Source organism: Copadichromis virginalis, linkage group LG18 (assembly GCF_057382275.1).
Source record: "Copadichromis virginalis isolate Kocher_CV1m ecotype Utaka linkage group LG18, C_Virginalis_male_GT1.1, whole genome shotgun sequence".
NCBI classification, from domain to species: domain Eukaryota; kingdom Metazoa; phylum Chordata; class Actinopteri; order Cichliformes; family Cichlidae; genus Copadichromis; species Copadichromis virginalis.
This window is the reverse complement of record NC_140635.1, coordinates 15,074,124-15,101,976: the sequence shown is the minus strand read 5'-3', so window position 1 is coordinate 15,101,976 and position 27,853 is coordinate 15,074,124. Positions and strand designations below refer to the sequence as shown.

At 38.9% G+C, this 27,853-nt stretch overlaps 2 protein-coding genes and 2 non-coding genes across 4 annotated transcripts; 2 read left to right on the top strand and 2 right to left on the bottom strand.

Annotated features, from left to right (window-relative positions):
- The first annotated feature begins 6,619 nt into the window (after nt 1-6,619).
- On the top strand, nt 6,620-14,091 carry oprk1 (opioid receptor, kappa 1). The gene is made up of 4 exons (XM_085439068.1): nt 6,620-7,224; nt 7,345-7,696; nt 8,243-8,595; nt 10,741-14,091. Exons 2-4 carry the CDS (start codon nt 7,458-7,460, stop codon nt 11,277-11,279), a joined length of 1,131 nt encoding a protein of 376 aa, XP_085295194.1. The 5' UTR covers nt 6,620-7,224; nt 7,345-7,457; the 3' UTR covers nt 11,280-14,091.
- Nucleotides 14,092-16,627: 2,536 nt separating this feature from the next.
- On the top strand, nt 16,628-27,540 carry chmp5a (charged multivesicular body protein 5a). The gene is made up of 8 exons (XM_085439016.1): nt 16,628-16,819; nt 17,176-17,280; nt 17,370-17,416; nt 19,012-19,105; nt 19,369-19,440; nt 20,731-20,839; nt 26,622-26,737; nt 27,071-27,540. Exons 1-8 carry the CDS (start codon nt 16,751-16,753, stop codon nt 27,119-27,121), a joined length of 663 nt encoding a protein of 220 aa, XP_085295142.1. The 5' UTR covers nt 16,628-16,750; the 3' UTR covers nt 27,122-27,540.
- trnar-ucu (transfer RNA arginine (anticodon UCU)) lies at nt 22,121-22,212 on the bottom strand. Its single transcript is given in 2 exon segments — nt 22,121-22,156; nt 22,176-22,212. It is a non-coding gene; the product is annotated as a tRNA-Arg (tRNA).
- trnar-ucu (transfer RNA arginine (anticodon UCU)) lies at nt 22,902-22,993 on the bottom strand. The gene is given in 2 exon segments: nt 22,902-22,937; nt 22,957-22,993. It is a non-coding gene; the product is annotated as a tRNA-Arg (tRNA).
- Nucleotides 27,541-27,853: the final 313 nt, after the last annotated feature.

The following is a 27,853-nucleotide window of genomic DNA, read 5'->3' as shown; positions in this document are numbered from 1 at the left end:
TGAAAATCGCCTTATAAATGATTAGATACTGATTTCTACCCGTCCTTAATTTAAAAAAAAAAAATCTTGAAAGAGTACCGTATTTTTCATACCAGAAGGGACACGGGATTATAAGGTGTTAGCATAACATAAATTATGTTATGCTAACACCTTATAATCCCGAAGCAGTATAGATACGAAGCAGTATGGCTTTGTATGGCTTCGTATCTATGGAACGCCAGGACTGCCATAATGAATTAATTAAATACACCATTAAATAATTAATTAAATGTGGCAATAATTAATTAAAATTGGAATTAATTAATTAAATAAATAGTTATGACACATGTAATTAATTAATTATTGACACATTTAATTAATTATTTATGTGTTTCACATTTTAATTAATTATTGACACATGTAATTAATTAATTATTGACACATTTAATTAATTATTTATGTATTTCACATTTTAATTAATTATTGACACATTTAATTAATTATTGACACATTTAATTAATTATTTAATGATATATTTATTTATTTCATTTTGGCAGTCCTGACGCCTGGCTCTCATCATGAAATAATTTTATCTGTCAGCCTCACCCATCAAACTCAGGGGGCGGGGTTAACGCTGCCCATGCAGCTCTAACATTTGATTGGTTGCCGTGCAAAGTAAGTCAAAACAGGTCGATCCTAGAAAATCGATTGCTTGTGTAGACTTGGGGCAGCCAGTTATCCCAGAATGCAGATCAAATCACAAGCAGCAATGGTGGTGGTGTAGTTTTAAAATACCCCGTTTTTCTGTCACCAGCTACACTTTTAACAGTGTTTTAGCCGCGAATGTCGCGACGTATGTCTGGTCAGGTTGTCAACATAGAACATGTTTGCAAAAGTGCTCAGATGTTTTCAGAGATTTCACTAGCTCTGCTAACAGTTAGCATGCAGAGTGCACCGAGGGGGTTACGTTAACCGGTTTGTTTACATATTCCACTCTCCGTGTTCCACATGTTGCATTCGCAGATTCTCATTTTCACCGAACGATCGTCTCTTTCCGCCTGGTCTTGTGTCTCTGTGCTTCTGTAACATAAAGAACGAGCTGACATTTTTCTCACGAAACCAGCGATCAGCTCAACAGACCCTCAGTTTACCTGCATGCATCCTCCTCCTCATCTGTCAGCTGTTTAACACCTACTGCTAATTCAAGAAACACGCCTAGTTACCTGGTGATAGTCACAGTTTAACTGGGCAGCCGGTGCTCGATATAACGCAATGTCAGCGCATTTTTCTGCACAAGATAAGTAAATATAGTGTTTTCCCCGAGCGCAGAGCTGCTGGAGCTCGTTTCCTTACAGAGCACTTTATAGGCGAACAGCTTTATCAGCGGCTGATGTCCAATCACCGGCACACAGCTTTGAAACCTCTGCTGAGTTTTAGCTCTCAGTGGTTAAACGCTGGACTTCATTCACTCAGGTTCTGTCTGTCGGGTCACGTTTACTTCGCTGTTTTATTTACAACTGAGCAAATCGGTTTGGCTGAGGTTAAAGTTACGTTTCATAACTGCATAGTTTCACAGACGTTTAATGGTTCACTGGCACATGTGTTAGACTGAACTATCATCTAAATATCATCTGTTTTTTAATAGTTATTCAACTGTATTCTAAGCACCAGCTGTCTGTTAGAATGTGATTTTTTTTCTCTCTCTGTTGGCAGAGGTATAAAAATGCGCAGGAAAATCTGACATGCATGGCGAACTTCACCGACGATATTTAGGGAGGAATAAACACACATCAAACATAAATGAACCATTTGTCTGTCTCCATAATTGAGAGAATTTTCTCTTCTTATGTCAACACTCTCTCTCTTTTTTTTTGCTTTTTTTTTGCTTTTTCGGTCATGTTATGTTTACCTGTCAAAGGCTTGTTACAAACTATGAAACACATTGTGCAGACTTCTGGATGTTAGAAGAAAACTAATACTGCTCATGAATGAGACTAAAGGCAGGAAGGTGTCCTTTAAAACTAAACATGTTAATAGGACCTCCCTGTTTATATCATAGTTTATGATATAGCACGTGTATTTCAGTAATAGCCTGCTGAGGCCACTATACGTGCTGGCCTCATATCAAATGTGAAGGCAGACTGAGTCTATGTTTGACGTTTTTTATATCTAATCTTCCTTTTCAAACATTTAAACAGCAGCGAGTCTGCAGCTGAGGGAATACAAATTCAAATTGTCGGAACAGGTTTGCTCGTTTCTTGGATTCATTTGGTGATTTATTAAATGTATAACTGTTATTCTAATCTGCTGCTGAGTCTCTTACACTTTTCTTTATGCTGTATATTTTCACGTCTCTGGAATAGTTGGCAGTTAGATAGTCAGCTGGGAAACTTTGTGTTAACTCATGGAGCTGAGGATATCGTGGATATGCTGACCTCGCTGCGTGGTGTACAGAGCGAGGTCAGCATGATTAATATTCACAATAAAAATATTAGCCGAACATCATGAAGTCTGTATGTGTTTCATAGTGTCGAACAACCTTTGTACAGTTAAAGCCAGCAGTTACTACATGACGGAAACACCAACGTTATCTCTTTTATGTGTTTATACACAGGTCACGCTGATTACTGAACAAAAACCCAAAGATCAGATGTTAAACAGATTTATTTGCTCTCTCTCCTCCTTAAACATGTTTTTAATGTTAGTTATAATTCAGAATTGGCGACTGAAACACGTAGGACACATAAGAACATCAGGAAATAAAACACCGATAAATATAACCTCAGTAAAAGAAGTCAGCGGGGGTTACTACAGCTGTGTACCGGGGCCTGCGCTTTGTCGGTGGGATTGCTTGCGAGGCGAGCGGGTCTATCCCACGCTTTGCCGTGAGACTGGGCAGACATCTCCGAAATCATCGAAACACTTTTGCAAAGAGGCTGTATCTTGACAAACCGACCAGACACATGAAGATTAAACCACTACATTCTCGGCTAAAAAAATATTAAAACGGTATTTGGTAACACACAAACAGGGTTTTTCAAAGCTCAGTTCTGTTAGCTTCCACATGCCGGTTGTTGTGTGCTAGAAACAATGGCCACCAGGCCAAAGCAATGGTTTTGACTCGATCAGCGTTAACCCCGCCCCCTGAGTTTGATGGGTGAGGCTGACAGATAAAATTATTTCATGATGAGAGCCAGGCGCCAGGACTGCCAAAATGAAATAAATAAATATATCATTAAATAATTAATTAAATGTGTCAATAATTAATTAAATGTGTCAATAATTAATGAAATGTGTCAATAATTAATTAAAATGTGAAATACATAAATAATTAATTAAATGTGTCAATAATTAATTAATTAAATGTGTCAATAATTAATTAAAATGTGAAATACATAAATAATTAATTAAATGTGTCAATAATTAATTAATTACATGTGTCATAACTATTTATTTAATTAATTAATTCCAATTTTAATTAATTATTGCCACATTTAATTAATTATTTAATGGTGTATTTAATTAATTCATTATGGCAGTCCTGGCGTTCCATACGTATCTTACTAAAGTCGTACTAAAACATTTTTTGACAGATTTTTGAATGCCGTGTACCACATAAAATCGGTTCAAGATCAGTAAGCACAACCAGAATTCATACATAAGGCGCACCGGATTATAAGGCACACTGTTGATTTTTAAGAAAATTAAAGGATTTTAAGTGTGCCTTATAGTCTGAAAAATACGGTAGTTATAAAACAGCTTGGTAATCATGTGCAAAGGAACTGTTTATTTTAAGAGTTGCAGCATTCCATACTACTAATCATTTTACTACATTAGTCATGGAGTTCCACAGGGTTCTGTACAGGGACCATTATCTTTTTATTTCCGTAGCCAACATTATTTGAAAATACTGTATTTTTTTTTCTTTGCTATATAGCGGATACCTGGCCACAGACCGTTATTAAGCCAAATAACACAAATCACTTAAACTATGAACGAGTGGTACATTCCATCTCGAAACAGGACATTTTTAAAACATTCATTACTTGACCGTCTCTGATTTGCCTAAAAACATTATGCTCTAAAGTCCAGACATGTATAATGATTCCTGTGATTTTTTAGTTTATATCGAATACTTTTCTAGATATTGATACTTTTAAAAAGCACTGTTCTCCCACTTCCAAGCCTTTTTTCTTTCACTTTGAAATCTGAGGCAATGATGAACATGAAAAACTATTAAAGATAAAAGCATGATATTTTCACCTGCCTTTCCTACCATTAAATTGAATCAGGAGCTGTAATTTGGGACAGATGCATCAAAAAATGTTTGAGTACTGGCTCTTTAAAATACAAAAAAAAGTCTCATATTTGACTACACACTACTAAAGAAACTCCACATTGCAAAAAACAACTAGTGACAATTTCAGAGGAGTATATAGTGGTGCAAAATAGAGCATGTAGAATATTTTTTAACATTAAATTATTATTCACAAAATTGTGCAAAATGCTGGAAATGGGTTGAAAGACCATTTTTCTGTCTGGCATTATCTTTCCCTCCATAACACTGAGGAACCTGGGAGTTACTTTTGGCCAGGATATGTCCTTCAGTGTGCACAATAAACAAATATGTAGAATTTATTTCTTTCATCTCTGTGACAGTGACAGTGAAAAACTAGTTTGTGCATGTGTTACTCTGAGGCTGAATTTAATTCATTGCTATCAAGTTGTTTAAAAAATAAGTTCCCTGAAAGCCTTCAATTGATCCATGATGATGCAGTGCGACTACTAACAGGGACAAAAACGAGAGACCCTATTGTGCCTATTAGCTTCTCTTAACTAGCTCCCTGTTAAATCAACAGTTAAATTTAAAGTTCTTCTAGTCACATGCAAGGTACTGAATACTGTTAAAGAGTGTTAAAAATAAATAAATAAATAAAATCAAATTAAACTGAATTCACAGGATTTCACATTTCATAAGACCATTTTGTATAATATAATGATGGTGATGTCACTTGGTGTATTGTGTAAGATTTATTTACCCACAGAGATTTATCACCTGGCTCTACAATATCCCGCAGCTCTGTGGAAAATTTTAGCATCTTTCACCATATTTTTTTTAAATACAGTAGCTTCACTCATCAGCTTCAGGCAGACAGATGTGTTTAACAAAAATACGTCATGTTGGATTACAGAAGAAACCTTTTAAACTGACCTCTTACTTACTCTTAACTGTTTTGCTGAACTGCTGAAACAACACAGTAACCTTAAGGCTTTAAACCAGGTGAATATGTGCTCTGCAAGCGGCAGTTTTTCCTCTGTGTAACCGAGAGTGGGTGGGAAGGCAGATATTTTGAAGATTAATCAATAATATAGTTGTAGGATTAAAGAAGTATTACTTTGTTGTTGGGAAGAGGTTGTGTCTTCGAAGCACATTGTGCTTTTTTTTTTAATCTCCAAAAGCTGCACTCAAACCGTAGCTATCTTTTTTCTGTTGGTGCAATCTTTCAGTGAATGCTAAAGTGGAAACTAATACTGCATATGGAAGGACAGTTTTCAAATGGAGCTAAATAAATGGAAAATTTCAAAATGCGACACTAATCAGCAGGTGAAGAGCTCTTGAAAGAATTATTTTTTTTAAATAGATCATTTGGGAAATCCCCAACAAAAAGTGAAATTAGGTTGTTTCACTGAAAGTTGTTTCATCGTTAAAGTGAAGCATCTTACTGAAGAGATAGGGTCTTGGGCTCACTATGCAAAGTGGAGGAAAATGCGAAAAGGAATTCCCTCTTGACCTCATCTACAGGAAGTTACATAACAAACATTTCCTCTCTTCCTCTGGAACGCAAATGCATATATATATATAAAACTGTTTCAAGTGCCAGAGGAACAGTAGCAGATTGCATCTATGTGCAAACAGACCTTTGGCACTGCACTTATAAGACTGAGGGTAAACACTGTAACTGCCTCCTTCCTTCACTCGCAGAGGAAAACGATGCGATTCTCAAGGTTCAAGTGGGATTTGCATCAAATATTTGTACAAAAAAAGCAACAACAACAACACAGGACATCTCACAAAGTCAAGTCCGTCCTTGACAATAGAAACACACCTACAAAAAGGCCTTGTCACTCAAGTTACACCTGGCCATGATGGGTCTCTAAGCAACAACTGTCAATGCATGAAACGAAGGAAAGGAAACAGCACACGCTTAATTACATGCTGGTTGGAATCTGTCTGCTGACTGTTGGGGGAGAAAGGGGGAGACAGGTTACATGGGAATAGCCTGTAATATCGGGACTGGTGCTTTCTTTATTTGCGATGGTAGTGATTCGTTAGTTTGACATCTCAGTGTTTTTACATTTTGTGTTATTGTGGGGTGGACGAGTAGATCCATGTTTTCGGGTAAAGTTAAATCAATAAAAGAGACAATGCGCAAGGAAAATGTTTTTACGGAGATTAAAGGCAAAGCTGAAAAATGAGACTTCTCTACTGTTGCAGCAAAACTAATTCCGGTTAAAATTGGAAACAAGAATGTTGATGAGGTGACGATCACTTTCCCCCCTCTTTTTTCCCGTGAAGCCGCGCAAAGTAGCGTCCTTTGTTATCGCTCGTTTCCGCTCAGGCTGTTTCATATGCATTGCATTCATATATATAATTTTTTGGTTAGATCGCCTGACGTCTGCGTTAAAATGTCTTATAACCTTCAGCAACCAGGACTCTGTATTTTTTGCACTGCGGTGGTAGCTCTCACGTCAGTTGGCCGCAAAAACAGGAATTCATAACATTATGTTTGAACACACAGAGGAAAAAAATACATTTTAAAGATTATTTTCGTTATTTTGTGTAGCTTAAAGGGTGGTTTAACGGTCAAAGTGCGTTAGTCACTAGTAATGCAAGTACCAGAAATAAAACAAAAATGGTCCAAATTTAGATAAAAGAGTGATAAACGGACTGTGTTTCTATCTAGCTGTTATTCCTGTGGTAAGAGTCCTTATTCTGGCTGGATACTCTGTCATATCTGTTGGCGCTACCTCTGATGTCACTGAATGAGCAGTGCGGGCTTCCAGTGCGCACCTTCGGGGACGCAGCAGTGGCACAGCCAGTGGATTGTGCTGTGCGTTCGCCAACTACCCGGAAACCTTTTGTTTCTCACGTTTTTCCTCGCATCCGGATTTCAGTCCGTGTTTGCACTTCTGCTCATCCGCCTGGGTTTATTCCAATGAACTTTTTTGGAAGCGGGAAAGCAGGTAAGGTGGTGTCACACTTGTGTAATTATGTCCTTGAGCGCGTTGTGTTGGCTCTTGTTCTCTCACACAGATCCCACAGTATGTGCTAATGGAAAAAACTGCCCTGTTTTTTTTAAACAGTCGCCAGATATTCTGCTGTCTTGGTCTGCACCAAATTAAGTTGAACGGTCAGTTTACGCCCAACAGCAGCAGCAGCAGCAGCAACAGCAGCGGCGGCGGCAGCTTTCAGCACCATGGAGAGCAACGTGGTGCACATCTTCAAAGAGGACCGGTGTCCCTCGGGCCAGCCGGGGGAGTGCATCCCAAACTTTACTTGGCAACCTTCGGATATTTTCAACTACACTGCCAACGCCACCTGGGATGCTGAACCCGAGCCAATGTCGCCCATCATCCCCATCATAGTCGCCGTTTACTCCATAGTGTTCGTGGTGGGCTTAGTCGGCAATTGTTTGGTGATGTATGTCATCATAAGGTGAGCTATCAGCTTTGAAAGCGTGTTATCTGTTGTGTGAAAGAGCATGATCATCAGCTTGAAACCGAGTGCGTATCTGCAGGAGTAGCTCATAAAATGGGAATTCGGTGCGCACTGATCAAGTCCTTTGCAGTGTGTTTGCTCATGTGTTTTCAGAAAAGCATTAAGTTTGGTATCACCTCTACTCGGGTCTGGGACATACATCAACAGAAATGAGGTTTAAAATGAAGCAAATGTTGGATTTTTGTCGTTTCTGCAACTGTATAGTGCATGCATATAGTGTGTTTTCTTGTTTCAAACACACACACACATACACACACACACACACACACACACAGAGAGAGAGATAGATAGATAGATAGATAGATAGATAGATAGATAGATAGATAGATAGATAGATAGATAGATAGATAGATAGGGTTTTCCCCCATGTTGCTTCCCTTTATTATACTGAACACATGATTTAATCACTCTCGCTTCCCCCCAGATGAAAGAAAATCAAAGAGAATCGTGTTTACTTCTACTCTCCCCACTCCTCCCCCCCAGATACACAAAAATGAAAACAGCCACCAACATCTACATCTTTAACCTGGCCGTGGCTGACGCCCTGGTCACCACCACCATGCCCTTCCAGAGCACCGACTACCTGCTCAGCTCCTGGCCGTTTGGCGAGATAGCGTGCAAAGTTTTCATCTCCATCGATTACTACAACATGTTCACCAGCATCTTCACCTTGACCATGATGAGCGTGGACCGATACGTAGCTGTGTGTCACCCTGTTAAGGCCTTGGATTTCCGGACCCCCGTCAAGGCCAAGATCATCAATGTTATCATCTGGGTGCTGTCGTCGGCTGCTGGGATCCCTGCCATGATACTGGGCAGCACCAATACTAATAACGGTATGACCATTTCATGCACTGGTATGACCCTACCTCTGTTCTTTATCTAATTTTTCTATGTTTTTTTTTTTTTGGTTATATTTCAGTTTATTTATAGTCTGTCTGCTGTAGAGACAAATTACCTTGTTCTGTACTAAGGAGACTAATATGCGATTTCATGCTAAAAGCTCTATATAATTTACAGCTGAGAATTATCTCAATTGGCTACTTCACATTCAATGAACAGGGTGTTCTATAGGTCTGATGACAGCCTATTAGCTACTTGATTTGCTGAAGCTATGACAGAGAAAATGGGTCTTCCTTTAGAAAGGTTATAATAGAAGAACATATTTTCTTTCAGCAAATGTCTGAAATTCATCTTTACAATGAAATTCTATTGAGTACAAGACACTTTATCCAAAGACTTGCTCATGAATCTAATTCTGGACTTTAGTTTCCTCAATTGACAACTTTTATGCATCACAGGATCTCTCTCACATTGTCATTTCTAAGCCATGCTGGTGGCAGGACAGGAATTTAAAGGAGCCCAAAAGGATCATAATCATAATCAAATACAGAACGAAGGATAAAATAGCATGAAATTTTTTTTCAAACTATGTCTACTGAGAACATAATACACACCACTTTATTAGGTACACCTTGCCTTCATAGTTGCCTGAATTCTTAGTGGCACAGATTCAAAAATACGCTGGAAACATTCAGAGATTTTGGTCCATCTTGACATGATAGCACTAGGCAGTTGCTGCTGGCCATTTGAGCACAGCGAACACAAGAAATCAGTTTGGGATGATGGTATTGTGTGTTATCCTCCTGGAGGCAACCATCAGAAGATAAGATAAGATAAGATAAGATAAGATAAGATAAGATAAGATAAGATAAGATAAGATAAGATAACCATTATTAGTCCCACATGTGGGAAATTTGTTAATGACTACACCGTTGGTTATAAAGGGACAGTTGTTCAGGAACAATAATAAGGTAGACTGAGGTGTTTAAACAATGCTCAGTTTGTGCTAAGGAGCCCAAAGTGTGCCAAGAATATATCTCTCACCTCAATACCCCACCAGTAGCCTGAAACGTTGATACAAGGCAGGATTATGCTTTCATGTCATTTATACCAAACTCTGACCCACCAGACTCACCAGTTTTTTCAGTCTGCTAGTTTCATGCATATTGTCACCTCAGTTACCTGGTCTTAGCTTGCAGGAGTGGTTGCATCGGTGGTCATTTGAATTACTGTCTCATCAGATCAAAGCAGTCTTTTCTTTGTCCTCTGACCTCTGACATCAAAAAGCATTTTCACCCAGAGAATTGCAACACATTGGATATTTTCTCCAATGTGTTGCAAAAATATTTATGAGATATTTTCTCATAAAACAAGCCATGGTTGTCCTTGAAATTCTCAATGAAACAGCATGTTTAAAGTCACTTGTCTGCATGTCTAAATGGTGATCAGCTGATTATATATTTGCATTAACAAAGAGATAAACAGCTCTATCCAAACAAGTGGCTTGTGAATGTAAAATGTCTGAGAAACTAAACAGTTTTTCATGGTGTTTATGAATGTATTTTAGTGTTTTATAGCCAGACTTTAATGTTTACAAACAGTTTAACTGACCTAAATCGGGTCGGTTAAATTTTAACCCAGTAAAGCCAGAACAGGGAAATAATTTCCAGAAAAATTCAATTTGTTTTTTAAACTGGAGTGTTTAGAGCCTTCTGACAATTAAAAAGAAAAAAAAAAGACTTTACATACCTATTTGCATATATGACTTTTAATCATATTCACTACATCCAGCATTTTTGTGAAATGCATTAGGTGTTCAGGGGGGAAAAGAAATCGCACTGACGATGGAGGTCTCAAAAACTCACAATAACTCATGTGTCAGATATAATGCATTTGGAGTTACAGGGTTAAGTCATATGTTTTTTTTACTGCTATTAATGCCCTGAGAGTAACACTTCCTTCATATCCATCACCTTCATGCTAATAAACACAAGAAAACCATTCACTAAACATCTCTATGCAATTTTAAAGATGTCAATTTGACATGTAACTTTGAACATGTCAATCTGACATTAGCGTGTCATTTTGAGCATTTCCTGCTGTGTGTTCCTATAACTGCATTCTTCTGTAACTAACAGGGACTACAGAGTGTGCTTTACAGTTCCCTGATCCCTACATCTACTGGGACACGCTGATGAAGATCTGTGTCTTCATCTTTGCATTTGTGGCACCGGTCATCATTATAACTGTCTGCTACACTCTGATGGTCATGAGGCTGAAGAGCGTGCGGCTGCTGTCAGGCTCACGCGAGAAGGACCGCAACCTGCGTCGCATCACCCGTCTGGTGCTGGTGGTGGTCGCCGTCTTTGTGGTGTGCTGGACACCCATTCACATCTTCATCTTGGTCAAGACGCTGTCAACAAATGTCCCCGAGACCACGGCTGTTATGGCCGCCTACTTCTTCTGCGTGGCGCTGGGCTACACCAACAGCAGCCTTAACCCCATCCTCTATGCTTTCCTGGATGAGAACTTCAAGAGATGCTTCAGAGACTTTTGCTGTCCCAGAACACAAGGACAAGGTGACTGTCATGGAGTGAGCCGTGTGAGAAGCACTCTGCGGGATCATTCTTGCCCTGCAGAAGCTCGGGGAGGCGTAAAGCAAGCCAGGCCCGTATGACTAGCCATGGACATGTCCTCTATGCCCTATCAGAGCTGGGAGGACTCCAATGAGCTGGGCTTAACTCAAATCACTACAGCTATCTGAGATAAAAGCCAGAGTCAGGGCCAGATTTTTAGCTCTGTATCCAGCACGTTGGTCAAATAAGCCAAAAACATGTTCACTTAAAAGATTAGCCTGGTGCTAATCTATGTTTTATTCTTACTACACAAATCCCATGAAAAGGCCACAACCAACAAAGATTGGAGCTTCTAATTTTCTGTACGCTACTCTGCTGCAATGAATGAGTCACTAAAGTCGCTAAAAAGTATTAATTCCTCACTAAAAATAGTCACCAAGGAATAGACTTCAGTCGTGTTGGAGACCACAGAACACAGATAATTAAGCCTTAAAAGAATGAACTGTATGTAATAGTACACAGAGACGACTTAAATTTTTAAAAGATGCACAGACATGAATAGGCTTCAGTTCAAGTTATGTAAAAAAAATTCTTGACAGAAAGATGAACCTGTTGGTGGTTTTGATATTTAAGTATAAAAGAGTTTAAAGTCCCACTCGCAAGTTTATCATTATAAGCGTGATGTTACTTTTTTATTGTGTTTTTTTTAATCTTCTTTTTAAAAAGAAATCATATTCAAAGGATAGTGGGATGCATCATCATTATGCCCATGCTAAATAGTGATAAGACGTATACAGGCAAAATACTACATTAATCAGAAGTCTTTTCAGAAAGCCATATTATTTGCCAGAAAATTGCATCAAAAATATAACACTGACCCCACAAACACACTCAAGAAGTCCAGGTCTGTGAAGTGGATTTGCAGTACTCCCTGTATCCTTAAGCCTTAATGCAAAAATAAAATGAGTTAGTTACAAACAGGATAACAACTAAGACAAAAACCCATCCCTGTCTAGTTGCTGTGAATGTGGAAATTAGCTACAGAAATTGAAATCATTATTTTTACTGCAAACATTAAAGTCGAGTCCCAAAAGGTTGATTCTGTTCATCTGGACGCAGCGTTTTCAGTGGGAGAAACATTTCGTCACTCATCCAAGAGACTTCTTCAGTCTCAGCTGACTTTAGGTTTCCCCAACCTAATAAACAGTACATTTGCACAATGACTGAAACTAGCCCAGTGAATCAACCTGTTGGGATTTAGTAACTTGATGCATGCATCAAGACATTAAAGTCAGGTATTTTGACACCGCAGTCTGTGGAGAACTACTCGCTTTTGGAGACTGCCTCGAGTGGCCAATTGAGGAAATGCAATTTTTGCACCTTTTCACATTGTTGATGGCAACACTGCAAAGATGAAGCCAGATGTTTAAAGAAGATAAACACGTTTTTTAACTAGACCTGTAAACTGTCTGGGCTTTCATATTAACATGAATAAGATCAAAGCTCTTTAAGAAACTGGATTAAAAAAAAAAGGGACTATCCCTGATGATGTTGGGAACAATGTGCATTACTGTGTGTCATTGTTTTATAGATGTGCATTGCAGTTTGGTGCTTTGGTGTTAAAAGTGTGTGAATAGTCCTTTCACTCTGACAGTTAACTAATGTAGAATATTTAATAGCCTCTCAGGGAGTAATCCTCTGATATTCACGACTTAAAACGCTGAAGAGAGCGAATCAAAGTATTTTCTCCTTGACCCGCTGCTTGACTTTGACGACGGCTTCGTTGTCAAAACATCAGTAGGTATTGTTCTTCAGTTGTAGGCTCAGTTTGAAGCTGAACTGTATTAACTGCATCTTTGAACATTTAGAGCTGTGATGCTGCAGTCTCTTTGAGATAACAGGACACAGTGTCCGCCTTTTCTCATCTACTCTGAAACTAGAACCGCATGTAAAAGGAAAAAAATGGGCAGAGGGCTTTAAGGCAACCGCCATCAGGACAACAGTGTATTGTATCTACACAACAGTGCTTTCAACATTTAGTGCAATTTAATGTCTATACTGTAAATTTCCTCTCAACCTGTCACCATAGTCTGGGCTTGGTAAATGTGTGTTTGTGAGTTTATGTGCTGAAATGTGACACGGAGCATTATATTCTAATGGCAACACATCGGCTCTTTCAGCTTTACATACATTTTTCATCAGCCGCAGACATTCTGTATGAAACAGTTTGTTATTATGGCCATCGCTCTTTCACTGCACACAAATACTGAAAGTTTTTTTTTTATGGTGTGTTAAATTCCTTCCATTTTAGATGGTTCAAAGTGCTTCGTAATGGTCTATGATAAGTCTTTCTTTCATCTTTGTAAAACGATTTACTGACTCGTCCTTGTTTGCTGAACTTATTATTGTAGCTGTTCTAGTAGCCATCAGGTCACCCAGATTTAATCAAATAAACTCTTAAATGTAATGTAATATATTTACCTGTTTAAATCTGATAAAGATATAGTGTTATAGCAGAAGTTGTGTTTTGTGCCTTGTTTGTGTGCCTTATCTTCTGCACCAGAGTTCAGCTGTTATGCTTGTTTAAAATAAAATAGCAGGTAGATTTTAGCACTTACAGTTTAAGACTTGTTATTCTTAAAGTACAGTTTATCCCATATGAGCTTAGTAGCTGTAGCATTATGTAAGAGGATTAACATCTTACAGAGGATATGTGTTGTTATGATATGTTTCTCTTAATTATTCCTCTAATGCTATTACATTATTTGATGCAGCACAATATCAGCTCATTAATGTCTAATGCTGCTGCTGCTGTGGATGTTTGGACATATTTTGATGTATCTTTGAGCTTTGGATGTCAAAAACATGTTTCACACATGCACAACTAAGTCACAATAAAGCTGAGAAATGTGAGATTCAAGGTGAATACAAAGGAGAGCTTCAGTTCAGTCTTCAGTTATATCAGCGTGGGCACAAGGAAGTTATTTTTTTTTTAAAGCTTATTTGTCAAAAAAAGTGGTAGGAAGACTGTATAGCCCACCTCCTCAGTGCTTCTATTTTTCAAGGTATTATTAAGTAAATTCAATTCAGATACAATGTTAATGTTTCCATGGTGAACACACTGAGGGAGAGGCAGAGGTCCATGCTTGTTGTGCTAATTGTATGGCACTTTGTGTAGTCGGCCTCGTGGAAGAATCTGCACTGACTGTAAGTTCAGCCCCTGTGTGAGGACTTTAATGATATGTTGGCACTGCTGTGACCTTCCTATCTTTTTATTTATCTTGTTGATTTGTCTTGATTTGTGTTTGAGCTTGTGATTAAGACGGGGTTATTACTATCTGAAGGTGTGGGGAAAAGAACAAACCAATATTTTGGGTTTTTTAATTTGTTTTTAAATTGTTAACAATATTCTATTTAATTATACTAAGTTGTTAAAAGTTGGCTTAAAGCCATTTCTACTACAATTTAACTATCCACTCGCTGTTTATTTATGGTAGTTGAAATAAAATGTTGCCTAATGTGAAAACTGTTTATGTTGCTCTTATAAAGTCAGATATTCTGTGACAGTTAAGAGGTTGGGATGGATGTTGTTGATTCAACAATATATAACTTTGTAATGCTTTGTAATGCAAATCATAATCAATAATTGCAACAGATGAGAAAAAAATAAAGAATATTTGGAACACTGGATAGACACAAATGAAAAATGTTATCCTGCTGATGAGAGATAAGAAAATTGTCTCGTAGCTAAAAAGGAAAACTTAAATACACTGAGAATGAGCTTGGAGCGACAAAGGCAGCTCCCCAACTGCAGCCACCACACAGCCAAGAATGAGCCACTTTATTTTTCAAACACTATCATCGGCTGTGCAGGTTTTTATTTACTTTTTATTACAAAAGGACTGTTTGTTTGTTTTTTCATTATTTCTACAGTTGCCATTTGTGAAAGGCTTCCAGATGAGGTGCCCCTCCTTACAGCAGCTGACAAATATAATGGTGCACAGATAAAAGGGATTCTGAAGGATTTTAGAGGCAAATTAAATCAGTCGGTCCTTACGTGGATTGTTGAAGCTGACAGCTATAATTACAAAGATTACTGCATTTTTCTACTCACTGTCTCCCAAGGTGCAAGTGCATTTGCAAGCCATTACATTTAGCCAGGTTCAGTAATAAGCTCTGCCTTCTAATAAGGATTGAACAGGTGCCTACTCATTGCTTGCCTCATAAGCCATATACTAAAAATGAAAGTGCTGGGAAAACAGAATTATGTGTATTAGATTATATGTAATTATGTCATATTAACAGGCTATTAACAACTGTTTAAAATAGAACCCAGTGAGGACATAGATATAGATATCTTACTACATGAAGACTGGTTTTGGGATGTTATGAAAGGTAAATGGAGTGCTGGGGAGGAGTTTTTGAGGAAGGAAGGAGCCAAAATGTCAAAGCAAGTGTCATGCGTGCTGATCCATGATAAATATAACTAGAGACATTTTTCAAAACCTGCCGACCCAAAACAGCATTTAGCCTCCGTCACATTGTGTTTGACACCCCAGAGTTAAATCATTAAATTAATCAAAAAAGAAAAGACATCTCAGAATCCCTCAGATTTGCCTTGTCCATTGGAGTCACCATTCATCCATTCATCTTTTTAAGCCCTAATCCTCCTCAGATGACACTGGGAACAGATTGGATTGTCCATCACAGCTATACAGCCAGTTAACCTGACATGCATGTCTGTGTATTGTATGGGGAAACCAGAGCACCCCAGGAAAACCCACTCAGGCACATGGAGAAAATGTAAACATGCAGTGACTACAGCTGACTAGCAGGTTCAAATTCTTGCTCTGGGTAGGCATTGCTAATAAGTGCACCAGCATGCTGCTCTGTCTGGAGTAATGACTCTATAAAAAGTTACATATGGCCCATTCTTTGAAATAATTTTTAAACATGTAAAAGTCTAAAAACTATTACAGGAACCAGGAGGAATTAATTTGCATGACTTCCACCTTTTCTCTACATGGACTGGAATGCAGGACCTAAATACTTCTACCTCTGAGAATAGATATGCAAAGCATTAGCAATGAAATTTACAACTTACAAATCCTGAATAAAAGATGCCATATTATAACGCAGTACCAACCTTTCTATAACTACTCATTTCAATGGAATTTTACTCCGTAGAGAGCAGTTTTTAGTCTTTGGGGATTATACATTAAAATCAATAAATAATAACATGCTCTTGAAAGAACCAGATTAAAAGATAAAATCTAAAATCTAAGTAAAACCTACATTTGTTGCCATTTTATTTGCAGTGGGGGAGTAACAAAGCCTGATGGTGGATGCAATCTGTGGGGACAAAAGGTTCTCCCTGGAAGCTGCAGTGCCTCTGCTCACCGCTAAGTGGCAATAGCGCGTCTAAAATCTCATTGGTCACAAGCGTTTGCACCAACCAATGGAAATATTTTGCGTCTGAACCGTTGCTTCCGGGTGTCTTCAATGAAAAAATCTCTTTGCATTTGATGCTTTTTGTGTTTTCTAAGGTAAGCTAAAGGCTGACGTTTAGAAAATGAACCGAATATTCGGACGAGGAAAACCCAAAGCGCCTCCTGCGAACCTGTCGGACTGTATCGGCACTGTGAGTACTGTCAGCCTGTGAGCTTTTGTTGTTTATGTCCATATTGTGCGACCTAACGGTAGCGGTGCATAGCTAGCATGGTTACAAAAGGCTTGTCAAAACAGCATCCGTGCCAACTAGCTCAGAGGCTACAGTTAGTCAGCACTTTGGGCTGGAATAAAAGACATTCAGCCTCGGTTGGACTGTGAAGTAGGGATGTGTTTGTTAACCACAGCTCTCAATTATGTTCCAAGCTTTTACCTCTCTAATTTTTTTCTTCTAATGCACCCACATACAGGCATGGCGTTTTAGCACAGTGTTTTGTTTGCCAGGACGCTGGAAATCATTACCTCTAATTGATCTCTTCCTCGCTCCAGGTGGATGCGAGGGCTGAGTCCATTGAAAAGAAAATTGGCAGGCTAGATGCGGAACTCTTGAAGTACAAGGATCAGCTGAAAAAGATGAGAGATGGGCCCTCGAAGGTAGGACACATGATGTTAACTTTGGGTGTTTAAAAGGCTAGAAGACAAATACATCGATGTTATTTATTTATTTTTGCTTTCAATTGCAGAACATGGTGAAGCAGAAGGCAATGAGAGTCCTGAAGCAGAAGAGAATGTGAGTCCTTCACTGTGCAAACATCTGTATGCTTTATCTCAAAGATGTGAGCACGATAGCCTCTCTGATACATACACACACATAGATAGATAGATAGATAGATAGATAGATAGATAGATAGATAGATAGATAGATAGATAGATAGATAGATATAGTGTGGATGTTGGCAAATAAGAGGAAAGTTTTAATATGTTAATATTTTGGAGATTAGGTTGAACAAAAAATTAAGCCTGTAAACTAAAATCATCTAAACAAAGGTTTATTTCACCATACGATTTAAGTGAATTGCAGGTACTGATTTGTGACAGAAAGATAACAGCAATAGTGAAAGGGAATGTTTATAAGATGGTTGTAAGACCCGCTATGATGTGTGGTTTGGAGATCGTGGCACAAGAGGTCAAGCTGGAGGTGGCAGAGTTAAAGATTTTGAGGGTTTGTATTGGAAGTAACCACAGGGACAGCTCAGGTTGAGCAGTTTGGAGGTGAAATTAAAGCGTCAAGGTTGCAATAGTTGAGTGATGTCCAAAGGAGGTCCAGTTGAATATATTGGACAAAGGATGTTGAATATGGAGCTTCCAGGAAGGAGTTAAACAGGACGACCACAGAGGAGGTTTATAGATTTAATGAAAGAGAACCTGCAAAGGGTTGGTGTGACAGAGTAGGGTGAGATAGAGGCAGATGATCCGCTAAAGGGAGCATCTGAAAGAAGAAGAAGCCGTTACAGGTAAAGACGAAAACATCAATGCATGAAGTGTTGAATCGGAAAGAAAACAAAACACGACTCTCCTCCTACCAGATCTGCCAACCCAAAGCATCGTGAGGAGGTAGTAAAAGTGAGTTCTTATATAAGGAGTGAGCAAGTGAACTAAATCAGGCAAATGTGGAGAGACAAATGAAGTCAACTATTTAAATGTCTCACACACGAATTATTGTGTCATATATCTATCGTAATAATAAAAACTGCTTTGTTTAGGGCTGTAACTGTTGATTATTAACATCATAGATGTCAAACCTAGGGCTAAATATTTTTGGCTCTCTAATTGGAGCTGTAAAATTTCATAACAGCTCACATGTCATATTAAACAATCAGGCTCACCGCCACAGTACCTCAGAGCAAACAAGCTTGCTAACACTGAATGCAACAAAGAGTGTAAGCAAGTTGAAGATCGTCATTCGATGAAACTAACAGAACCAAATTATCTCATTTAGTGGCAGCTTGGTCACATTGCTTCCATTAAGGCAGACTTGTTCCCAGTGGTGTTTCACTTGGCCAGTTTTGTCCTTTGTCACCAGTTTTGTTCATAACTTTCACAAACAAAATTTCTTGGTGCAGCTAAGAAGTCAAGGGCATTAGGTCCATCTGCAGATGCAATCTATCCTTTTTGCAGATGATGTGGTTCTGTTGTCTTTGTCAAGCGATGACCTCCAGTTCGCACTGGGGCAGTTTGCAGCCGACTATCTCACCCTACTCTGTCGCACCAACCCTTTGCAGACGGCTGGGGTGTGAAAAGCTCTTGATTTTACGGTAACATAGGAGTGTAATAATGTATGTAAAGACTCAAATGTATTAAAGCATCTGTATTGTTTTTACATAGGTATGAAGGTCAAAGGGAGCAGCTGGCTCAACAATCCTTTAACATGGAGCAGGCAAACTACACGATCCAGACATTAAAGGACACCAAAACAACAGTAAGAGTCACACAGCATGACTCCAAGACTCCAACTTTTTAGTTGCTGTTAAGCACTTTTTTCCAAATCACAGCTTTCATACGTACCAAACATCTAGATTTCTGACATACTATATTGTATCGCTAAGCTTTTGATTTTGTCCATTCATTAAACAAATCTCATTAGAAAGTTCCCTGGTTGTGGTAGTGGATGTGTTCAGATTGTCTGTACCTGATGAGAAAATGTTGTCAGCGACTAAATCCACATGTATTTTTTGTCCCCAGGTGGAGGCCATGAAGATTGGTGCCAAGGATATGAAAAAGGCTTACAAGGACGTCAGACTTGATCAGATTGATGTATGTTTGTCTAAACCAGAGCTTCCCAAAGTGTGGGACCCTGCAGAGCCATTGCAGGGGGGGTGCGGTATGAAAAGGGGAAAAAAAACAAAACGCTTGGACACTGCTAGCACGGGGCGCCCACACAAACGCAAAGCAAGAGATGAAGCATAGCTGAATATGTTTCCAAACCAACTTCATTCTAAGCCAATGACTAAAAAATATGGTGAAGCATATCTTCCCTTTGGTTTCACCTGCACAAGTGCCGAGGTAGGTCTCCCTGCAGAATTGGTTTTCCCTTCGTCGGGAGCAGCGCTGGGCTGTTCAAATCACGGACAAACAGGATCCTACGTTCTTGATTTGAATATTATTACACAGGAAAAAAACAACTACACGTAAAATAATCACACCGTGACGCCTCTGCCTTTCTAAATGGAGGGACAGTAACTGTGTGTGTGTGTATGTAAGCGTGTAAAACCTGCAGATAGTCAGAAAAAGGCACACACCTTTGACGTTGCGTGACGAACTCTGCATTCCTCGTCCACACATAAACGCAAAAAAGGAGTTTTAAAAAATCTCAGTTTTCGGTGATTCGAAACGCCGTTTACGTGTGGACGAAACAGCTGCGCTTTCAAAAATACCCGTGTAGGCGTGGATGTAGCGTTATTTTATTACTACCTGTCATTTATTCCAGATTACTTGTATTTGCTTAATTGTTTACTAAATGTTTGAGGTGTGAAATAAACCACAATGGAGCAAAATATGGGCGTGTGTGGTTGGAGGATGTGTGCGTGCGCGTGGGGGGGGGGGTGTGAACATTTTTCTTGTAAAACAAAGGGGGGCCTAGCAAAAAAGGTTTGGGAACCACTGGTCTAAACTATGAATGCAGTCATTAGCCAAAAATGGGGAGATACTTGAGGCCAGGAGAATTGCTTACTGCATGCGAAGCATCAATTGTAAGAAAAATCACCTCACATTACATCACATTTCTGCAACACTTACACTGTACTCTTAGCAGCAGCCAGATTCAGCAATTTATCAGCTCTTGCTGTATAATTAAACTTGCTCTGATTTCAGAACCCTGCAGTAACAAAATGAGTTAATAGTTTTGTTTAAATGAGTTCTAATCAACACACTTAATAGGTCTCATTTATTTTCAGTGCCCCCTGCTGTTATGTGATTCTCTCTTCCTATTTGTGCAGCAGTCGATTAAAAACTGATGAAATTAAAATTATGATTTTACATGCAAGATAAAAGTTAAAATCTCACAGTTGAGGCATTAAAAGTGAACACAAGTATTTGGACTTCCAGGATTTACAGGACCAGCTGGAGGACATGATGGATGAAGCCAATGAGGTACAAGAAGCCCTGAGCCGCAGCTATGGCACTCCAGACATCGATGAGGAGGATCTTGAAGCAGGTAAATGTACATTTTGTTGGCAGTTTTTCATTTAGGGTGCATTAAAGTGAACAGTCGCAGTGACCAGTGTTGGTCAAGTTACTTGAAAAAAGTAAGCAGTGACTAATTACTGATTACTTCCCCAAAAAGTAATCCTGTTACATTACTGATTACTTATTTTCAAAAGTAATTAATTAGTTACTTTTTAAAAACACAATTTACAACCTGAATAGGTGATAAAGCAATAGATCTTTCAGCCCAATTCTACTTTTTCTGCATAATACATTATATAAAACGTAATCAAATGGAAAAGTATCTTTTTAAAACTCGTTTTATTAGTTTTAATCTTTTAACTTTATGCATCAAGCAAAAATTAAATTATACGCACCATTCTCTGACTGGAAGAAATTTGTTTAACATTTAAACCTATTTTCTGCATATTCCAGCACATAAAATAAAATATTTTTTGTGTTTACACTCACTCTTTCAAATAAATCCAAGTGAAACAGCAGAAAATAAATAAAATCAAAGACTCAGCAGTCCTGTTGCTCTATTTTCACCTGTATAGCAGGTGGATGTTTGCCCTGGTGCAGGTGTGCCACAGCAGTTAGTGGAAGAATCCGCGAGTTTGTCTGTGAATTTTCCATTCCGTTGCAGCGTACTCGGTGCTTGCTCGGAAGTTTATGGGTTTTTTCGCTGTAAAAAGACGTTTTCTTCCCACGCAGTGAACGCTAATGTTTTTGTGACTTTTTACGGAATCAAACTCAAAGTAAGGTCAGTACTTCCACGCTTTAAACGCTGCACACTCATACTCTCTGTGTTACTTGTAACGCCTTACTGCCCATCTCTGGTTGTGACACATAAATATGTCCAGTGACATATTTTGTGGGTGGAGCCATTGTGACCAGACATTTTTTTGTTTGGTTTTTGTGGAACAGACTGATGTATTACCTATAGCTAGAGCGACGAACTTCAAATATAGCCATGTAATGAAAATATAGCCGTTCCCTATGGTATCAGCATCCATCCAGAGACCATGCAAACTCCACACAGGAAGGCCAGCTGATTCAAACCCAGGACCCTCTTGCTGTGAGGCAATGATGTTAACCACCAAGACACGGTAAGCCCAGCCCAGCTGTTATAGGGCAAGAGGCAGGATCTATCCTGGATATGTTACCAGTTTATCACAGGACATTTGTGGTATAAGACAATGATGCTAACCACCCTGCCACTGCACTACACCACAGAGATGTCAACTCTTTAGATGCATCTGACTTCCATAGTGAGGAAAAGTTAAACTTTTGACTCTAGTGGGACTTGAACCCACAACCTTTGAATCACTCCTTAAGTGTATGCTTAGAAGTCCAATGCGCTATCCATTGCGCCACAGAGCCAGATGTGTGACCTTGTCCTGTGTCACTTGTTGACAAATTAGATTCCTCTATGACTTTGAAGCAGCTTCTGTGTTCAGAGTTTCCCTTGAATAAAGGAATAATGACGGAACAAAGTCTGGACTTTCTGGATCCATAATTGCCTCCTGTTTTCACACGTCCATTCAGGTTCTTCCACTTCTCTCTCACCAGTCTATCACAGAAATGCAATTAACCTTTCACACTAATTAACCTAACTTGCAGAATACCTGGATGCTCCAGGTAATCCCACAGTCATCTCTTATTTTTGGTTCTGGAGAGTGGAAATTCCCTCTTGGATGCTAAAGTCTCAGATTATGTGATGACATCACATCTGAGTGATTAGCTTCCATGGATAGTGGTGTCTATACAGATTTGTTATTTGAGACAGAAAATTTTCTTGTAGTTTCAGTATTAAGATGTACATGACTTTAACATTAAGAAAACACATGTAACTTCTACATTAAGAAGTCAAGGGTTAGACTCTGGTGGGACTCAAATCCACAACTTTTGAATCACTGCTGAAGTGCTTGCTTAGAAGTCCAATGCGCTAGCCATTGCGCTACAGAGCCAGATGTGTGCCCTTGTCCTGTGTAGTAGCTTCAGTACTAAGATGTACATGACTTTAAAGTTACGAACAAACATGTAGCTTCTACATTAAGAAGTTAAAGGTTTGACTCTGGTGGGACTCGAACCCACAACCTTTGAATCACTGCTGAAGTGCTTGTTTAGAAGTCCAATGCGCTATCCATTGCGCCACAGAGCCAGATATGGTTTCACCTGTTTTACTTTTTGTCAGATGTGATCTGACCATTTAAAAAAAGTGGTATGTTAAAATGTATGTTGAAGTGGCTCCTATGGACTGAGTTTCCCTTGAATAAAGGAAAATCTGGACTTTGAAGATCCATTGATTCCTCCATAGTTGTCAGCCATCCATCCAACTTCTTCTATTTATCTGATTCAGGGTCGCTGGGGGCACTGGTGCCTATCCCAGCTGTCATGGGGTGAGAGGCAGGTTCTACCCCTGGTCAGCAACAGGTCACCAATCTGTCACCCCATGTGCGACTTGGGACTGTGGTAGAACCCACGCTGACACAGGGAGCGCTCCTCACAGAAAGGCCACGGGCTGGAGTGGAATTCAGAGCCTTTTTACTATGAGATAACAATAGCAATCTTAACATGAACTACAGTAACCGATTTAAAAGCCCAACCTCAAGAAAAATGCTTCATGTAAACACACCAGTTGGAAGATTCTGAGAAATCCAGACAGTGGCATTTATTTCCATCAAACAAAACAGTTTCTTCTTCTACTATTTCTAGGAAGTTAGACAATTTGGTGCACGCCATTTCAAACATTTGATGTTTATGCACATCATGATCTATCTACCCAAGTTTGTATCAGCAAACTATTTGGTTCGTTTTGATGCTTCAGTGCTTCTAATACGCTAATGAAATTAGAGATGGACCGATCCGATATTACGTATCGGTATCGGTCCGATACTGACCTAAATTACTGGATCGGATATCGGAGAAAAATAAAAAATGTAATCCGATCCATTAAATATCACGAAAGCACCTCACAAAACTTGCAACACGCCGTAACTCACCTCAGAACGTTAGCACGTCGGAGCAGTATGCATCACGTGATAGAGCGGCTGTGGCGTGCGGGACCTGTCGGTGGTCTGGATAGCATTTGGAGCTTCGCTAGCAACCCGGCATTTCATCTCCGACAAAGTTATCCCGAGAGAAGTAAAGCAAATGTGTAAGTCCATCTCTGAATGTTTGTAAAGCATTCCTGCGTTAAGCTTAACAAGCGATATATGGAGCGACTTCCTCCTCTTGCTGCTACTTCAATCATGAAACTGCTTAATGATCAGCTGATCGGCTTTTCTGTCGCGAGTCCGTGTCTCTAGTTTGTTTTTGGCCCACTTTGCACCAGAAAGAGCAAACCAGCGGTTGAACAACAGCAGCACGTTTAAGCTTGATCAGCTGCTGTTAGAATTTATTTATTATTACTTTCTACTCGAGGATCTTTTTCTACGTAGCTGACGCTGGTAACTGTGCAGGGGCGGATCTAGCAAAGTTTAGCCAGGGGGGCCGATAGGGCATTAACAGGGAAAAGGGGCACAAAGACATACTTTTCTTTCTTATTCTCATTTAAAATGTCGAGCTTTTAATAAATAATTATCTGACACCCAAAGTTTTAATTTGATGTAAAATGAATAGAAGTCAATTACTGTATATAGTGACTATTAAGTCTAATATACCCTAGTAAGCTATAGTACATTTTCCTTTGGGAAGGTACCATCTGTGCAGTCTGCAATTTTGTTGAAGAAAGATGTTGAATCTATTTAATATTTTAATATATTGAAAAAAATAATTGATTTCTGTGCATTTTTTTTCACACTGCATCAAATTAAGGTTGATTACGTCGATTAAGCATCATGAGGTGGAGCGTGAGGGGTGGTTCCCTATTTTTTATTTATTTATTTTTGTTGTTGCTGGGAGTTGGAACCCTATTAGTTAGGTTGCTTAATATGTATGCTAAGTACTCTTTAAAATACCAGAATAGGGAGGATGGTGTAGGTTTAAGTTTATTAGATTGATCAGTATTGCTGAACTATGAAATATTTTTTTTTGCATACAGGTATAACAGAATAGCTTTAGTGTAGTTGTTGTTTTAAACTTGAGTATGAACTTATACAAAATGCAGCAAGATATTTAAAAAAACAGTTTTGTTGATTAAAAAACACTATATCGGATTCATATCGGTATCGGCAGATATCCAAATTTATGATATCGGTATCGGTATCGGACATAAAAAAGTGGTATCGTGCCATCTCTAAATGAAATAGTAACTAATGTAATGTAAATATCTACTAAAAGTGTTGGCTTGTCAATGACACACCTTATATATTCAGACTCCTTATATTGGGCCTAAAAAGCCAATACTACTTTCTGATGATGCATGTAACTTCTACATTAAGAATTTAAATGTTCAACTCTGGTGGGACTCAAACCCACAACCTTTGAATCACTCCTGAAGTGCTTGTTTCGAAGTCCAATGCACGGTCCAGATGTGAAAGGTTGTACTGTGTCATATGTTCATAAATCTAATTCCTCTGTCAATTTGAAGCAGCTCCTCCATAATTTTCCCTTATAAAAAAAAGAGGGAATATATTTTAGACTTTCTGGATTGTTGCTAGAACCTAGCCCAGCTGTGATAGGGGAAGACACAGGGTACACCTCGGATCTGTCACCAGTTTATCACAGAGATACAGTCAACCACATACAAGCACCCATGTAAACATGTACATGTAAACTGTCTTATCTCTTATTTGGTTTTTAAGCAACTGGAGAGTGGAAATCCCTTCTTGTATGCTAAAATCCCAGAGCTCAATGCTAAGTTATTAGCTTCCATGTATAGTGATGAGGACTTCTTATTTGAGTTAGAAGTTGCCTTGTAGTTCCGTTCTTAAGAATTACATAACTTTTACATTAAGAAGAGGTTAAAAGTGTTGACTTTGGTGGGACTCACACCCACAACCTTTGAATCACTCCTGAAGTGTATGCTTAGAAGTTCAATGCACTGCCCATTGCCAGGTGCGAGAAGATGCCCTGTGCCATTTTTTGTCAATTGTGATCCGTCCATTAAAAATGTGGTAAATAGTGACTAAAGTAATTTAAAAATCTACTAAAAGTGCTAGCTATTGCATAGACATGCCTTGTCTATGCCGACTTGTTATTTGAGGCTTAACCCAGTAACTAAAATGCCTTTTCGTTAGATGCATCTAACTTCTATAGTGAGGGAAAGTTAAAGATTCAACTCTGGTGGGACTTGAACCCACAACCTTTGAATCACTCCTTAAGTGTATTCTTAGAAGGCCAATGTGCGAGCCATTGTGCCACATGTGAATGGTTGTCCTGTGTCACTTGTTGTGAAATCTGACTCCTCTGTGAATCCGAGGAGCTTATGTGGACTGAGTTTCCCTTATATAAAGGAAAAAAGAGGAAACAAAGTCTGGACTTTCTGGATCCATGGGTTCCTCTATTGTCCCATTCATTCAACTCCTTCCACTTGAGGGTTGCTAGAACCTATCTAAAATGCCTTTTAGTTACATTCTGGGAAGGCAATATTTTATGATCCTGTATTTAGGCACATAAAATCTCTTTTTCAGGAGATACACTGGCACTGTTGTTTGAATTCTGTTTTATATCACACTCATTCTCTGCCTTCTTTGCCTCCTGGGGCTCTTTCTCAGATTTCAGCATCCACGATGTGGAGCTTCCAGGACAGCTTGGATCTCTTTTTATTGAAGCTAAGACCTCTTTGCTAGTGTGTAATTTGAGCAATGATCTGGAGTATTACAGTGACAGTACCACTGTGGTTTCAGAGCTGGATGCACTGGGTGATGAGCTGCTGCTGGATGATGACACCTCTTACCTGGATGAGGCCTCAGCTGCCCCGTCTATCCCTGAGGGAATCCCCAGTGACAGCAAGACAAATAAGGTGACAGTCTACAGAGCTCAGTTTTCATGACATGAAGGGCAGGGTTGTGGAAAATACATGAAAGTAAAATAAAAAGTAATCATAAAGAATTTTTCCTACTTCAAAATGGACCTTTGGGGTGTGACTGTGTATGTAAGCAAACTATTAAACCTGCCACGAATTCTGGTGCCAGTTTCTAATCCTGTGTATGTGTTTGGTAGATTAACTATAATGTGCAAAACTAAGTTTTTTCCAGTCCACTCTATTGTTTAAACACAAACCTGCTAAGTGAGTAACACTTGAAATGTAAGTGTTTTGCTCGTGGCTGATGTTTTTTTCTTCTTTTGTGTTCAGGATGGTGTGCTCGTGGATGAGTTCGGCCTCCCTCAGATTCCTGCCACATAAACAAGAAGCAAATAAAAACAGCTGCACTCGAACTGAAAACACTTTTATATGTAGAGTAACATTTATACATGCAAAACCATTTGATGTGAGAACACTACAATTTGGAGGCTGTTCTGGTTTCAGGTTGTGTATTGTTACTTCTACCGTGCTGGCATGTGGCCTTGTAACATACTAAACCTTTTTTTTTTTAACATAATTCCCTTCATCTTCTCTTTCTTTCATCATCAACAGCTTGTCTGTGTCGTTCATTAGTGTTCCTTAGTGTTTATTTATTTCTGTTTGTTATTAATTTTGTGTGATTTTTAGTCACTAAGATCATGTCTGCATTCTCAAAAGTGGAGGTTATTCACACTTGGGCTGTTTAAAATATCTGCAGGGTTATTTGAAACATGCAAAATAAAAATGTTTGTTTTAAATCAGCTGTGAGTTCTTAATTTATGGCGTATTTGTTCATCCTCCTCTATCTTGTTTTTAGCTCTTAAGTAGACATTGCTAGTACCACGTTGCCGTCAGCCTGTTTTAATTCTCCATGGCATAGATTCAACAAGGTGCTGGAAACATTCCTCAAAGATGTGGTTCATCCATGATGTGAGTCTCCTGCTCCACCACATCTGGAGTCCATTTGAGTACAGCGAACTTGCTGTCATGTTCAGGAAACTAGTTTGAGATGATTTGTGAGAAACAGCTATCAAAGGATGGATGCTTTTCTGTGGGTGTGGTCATAAAGGGATG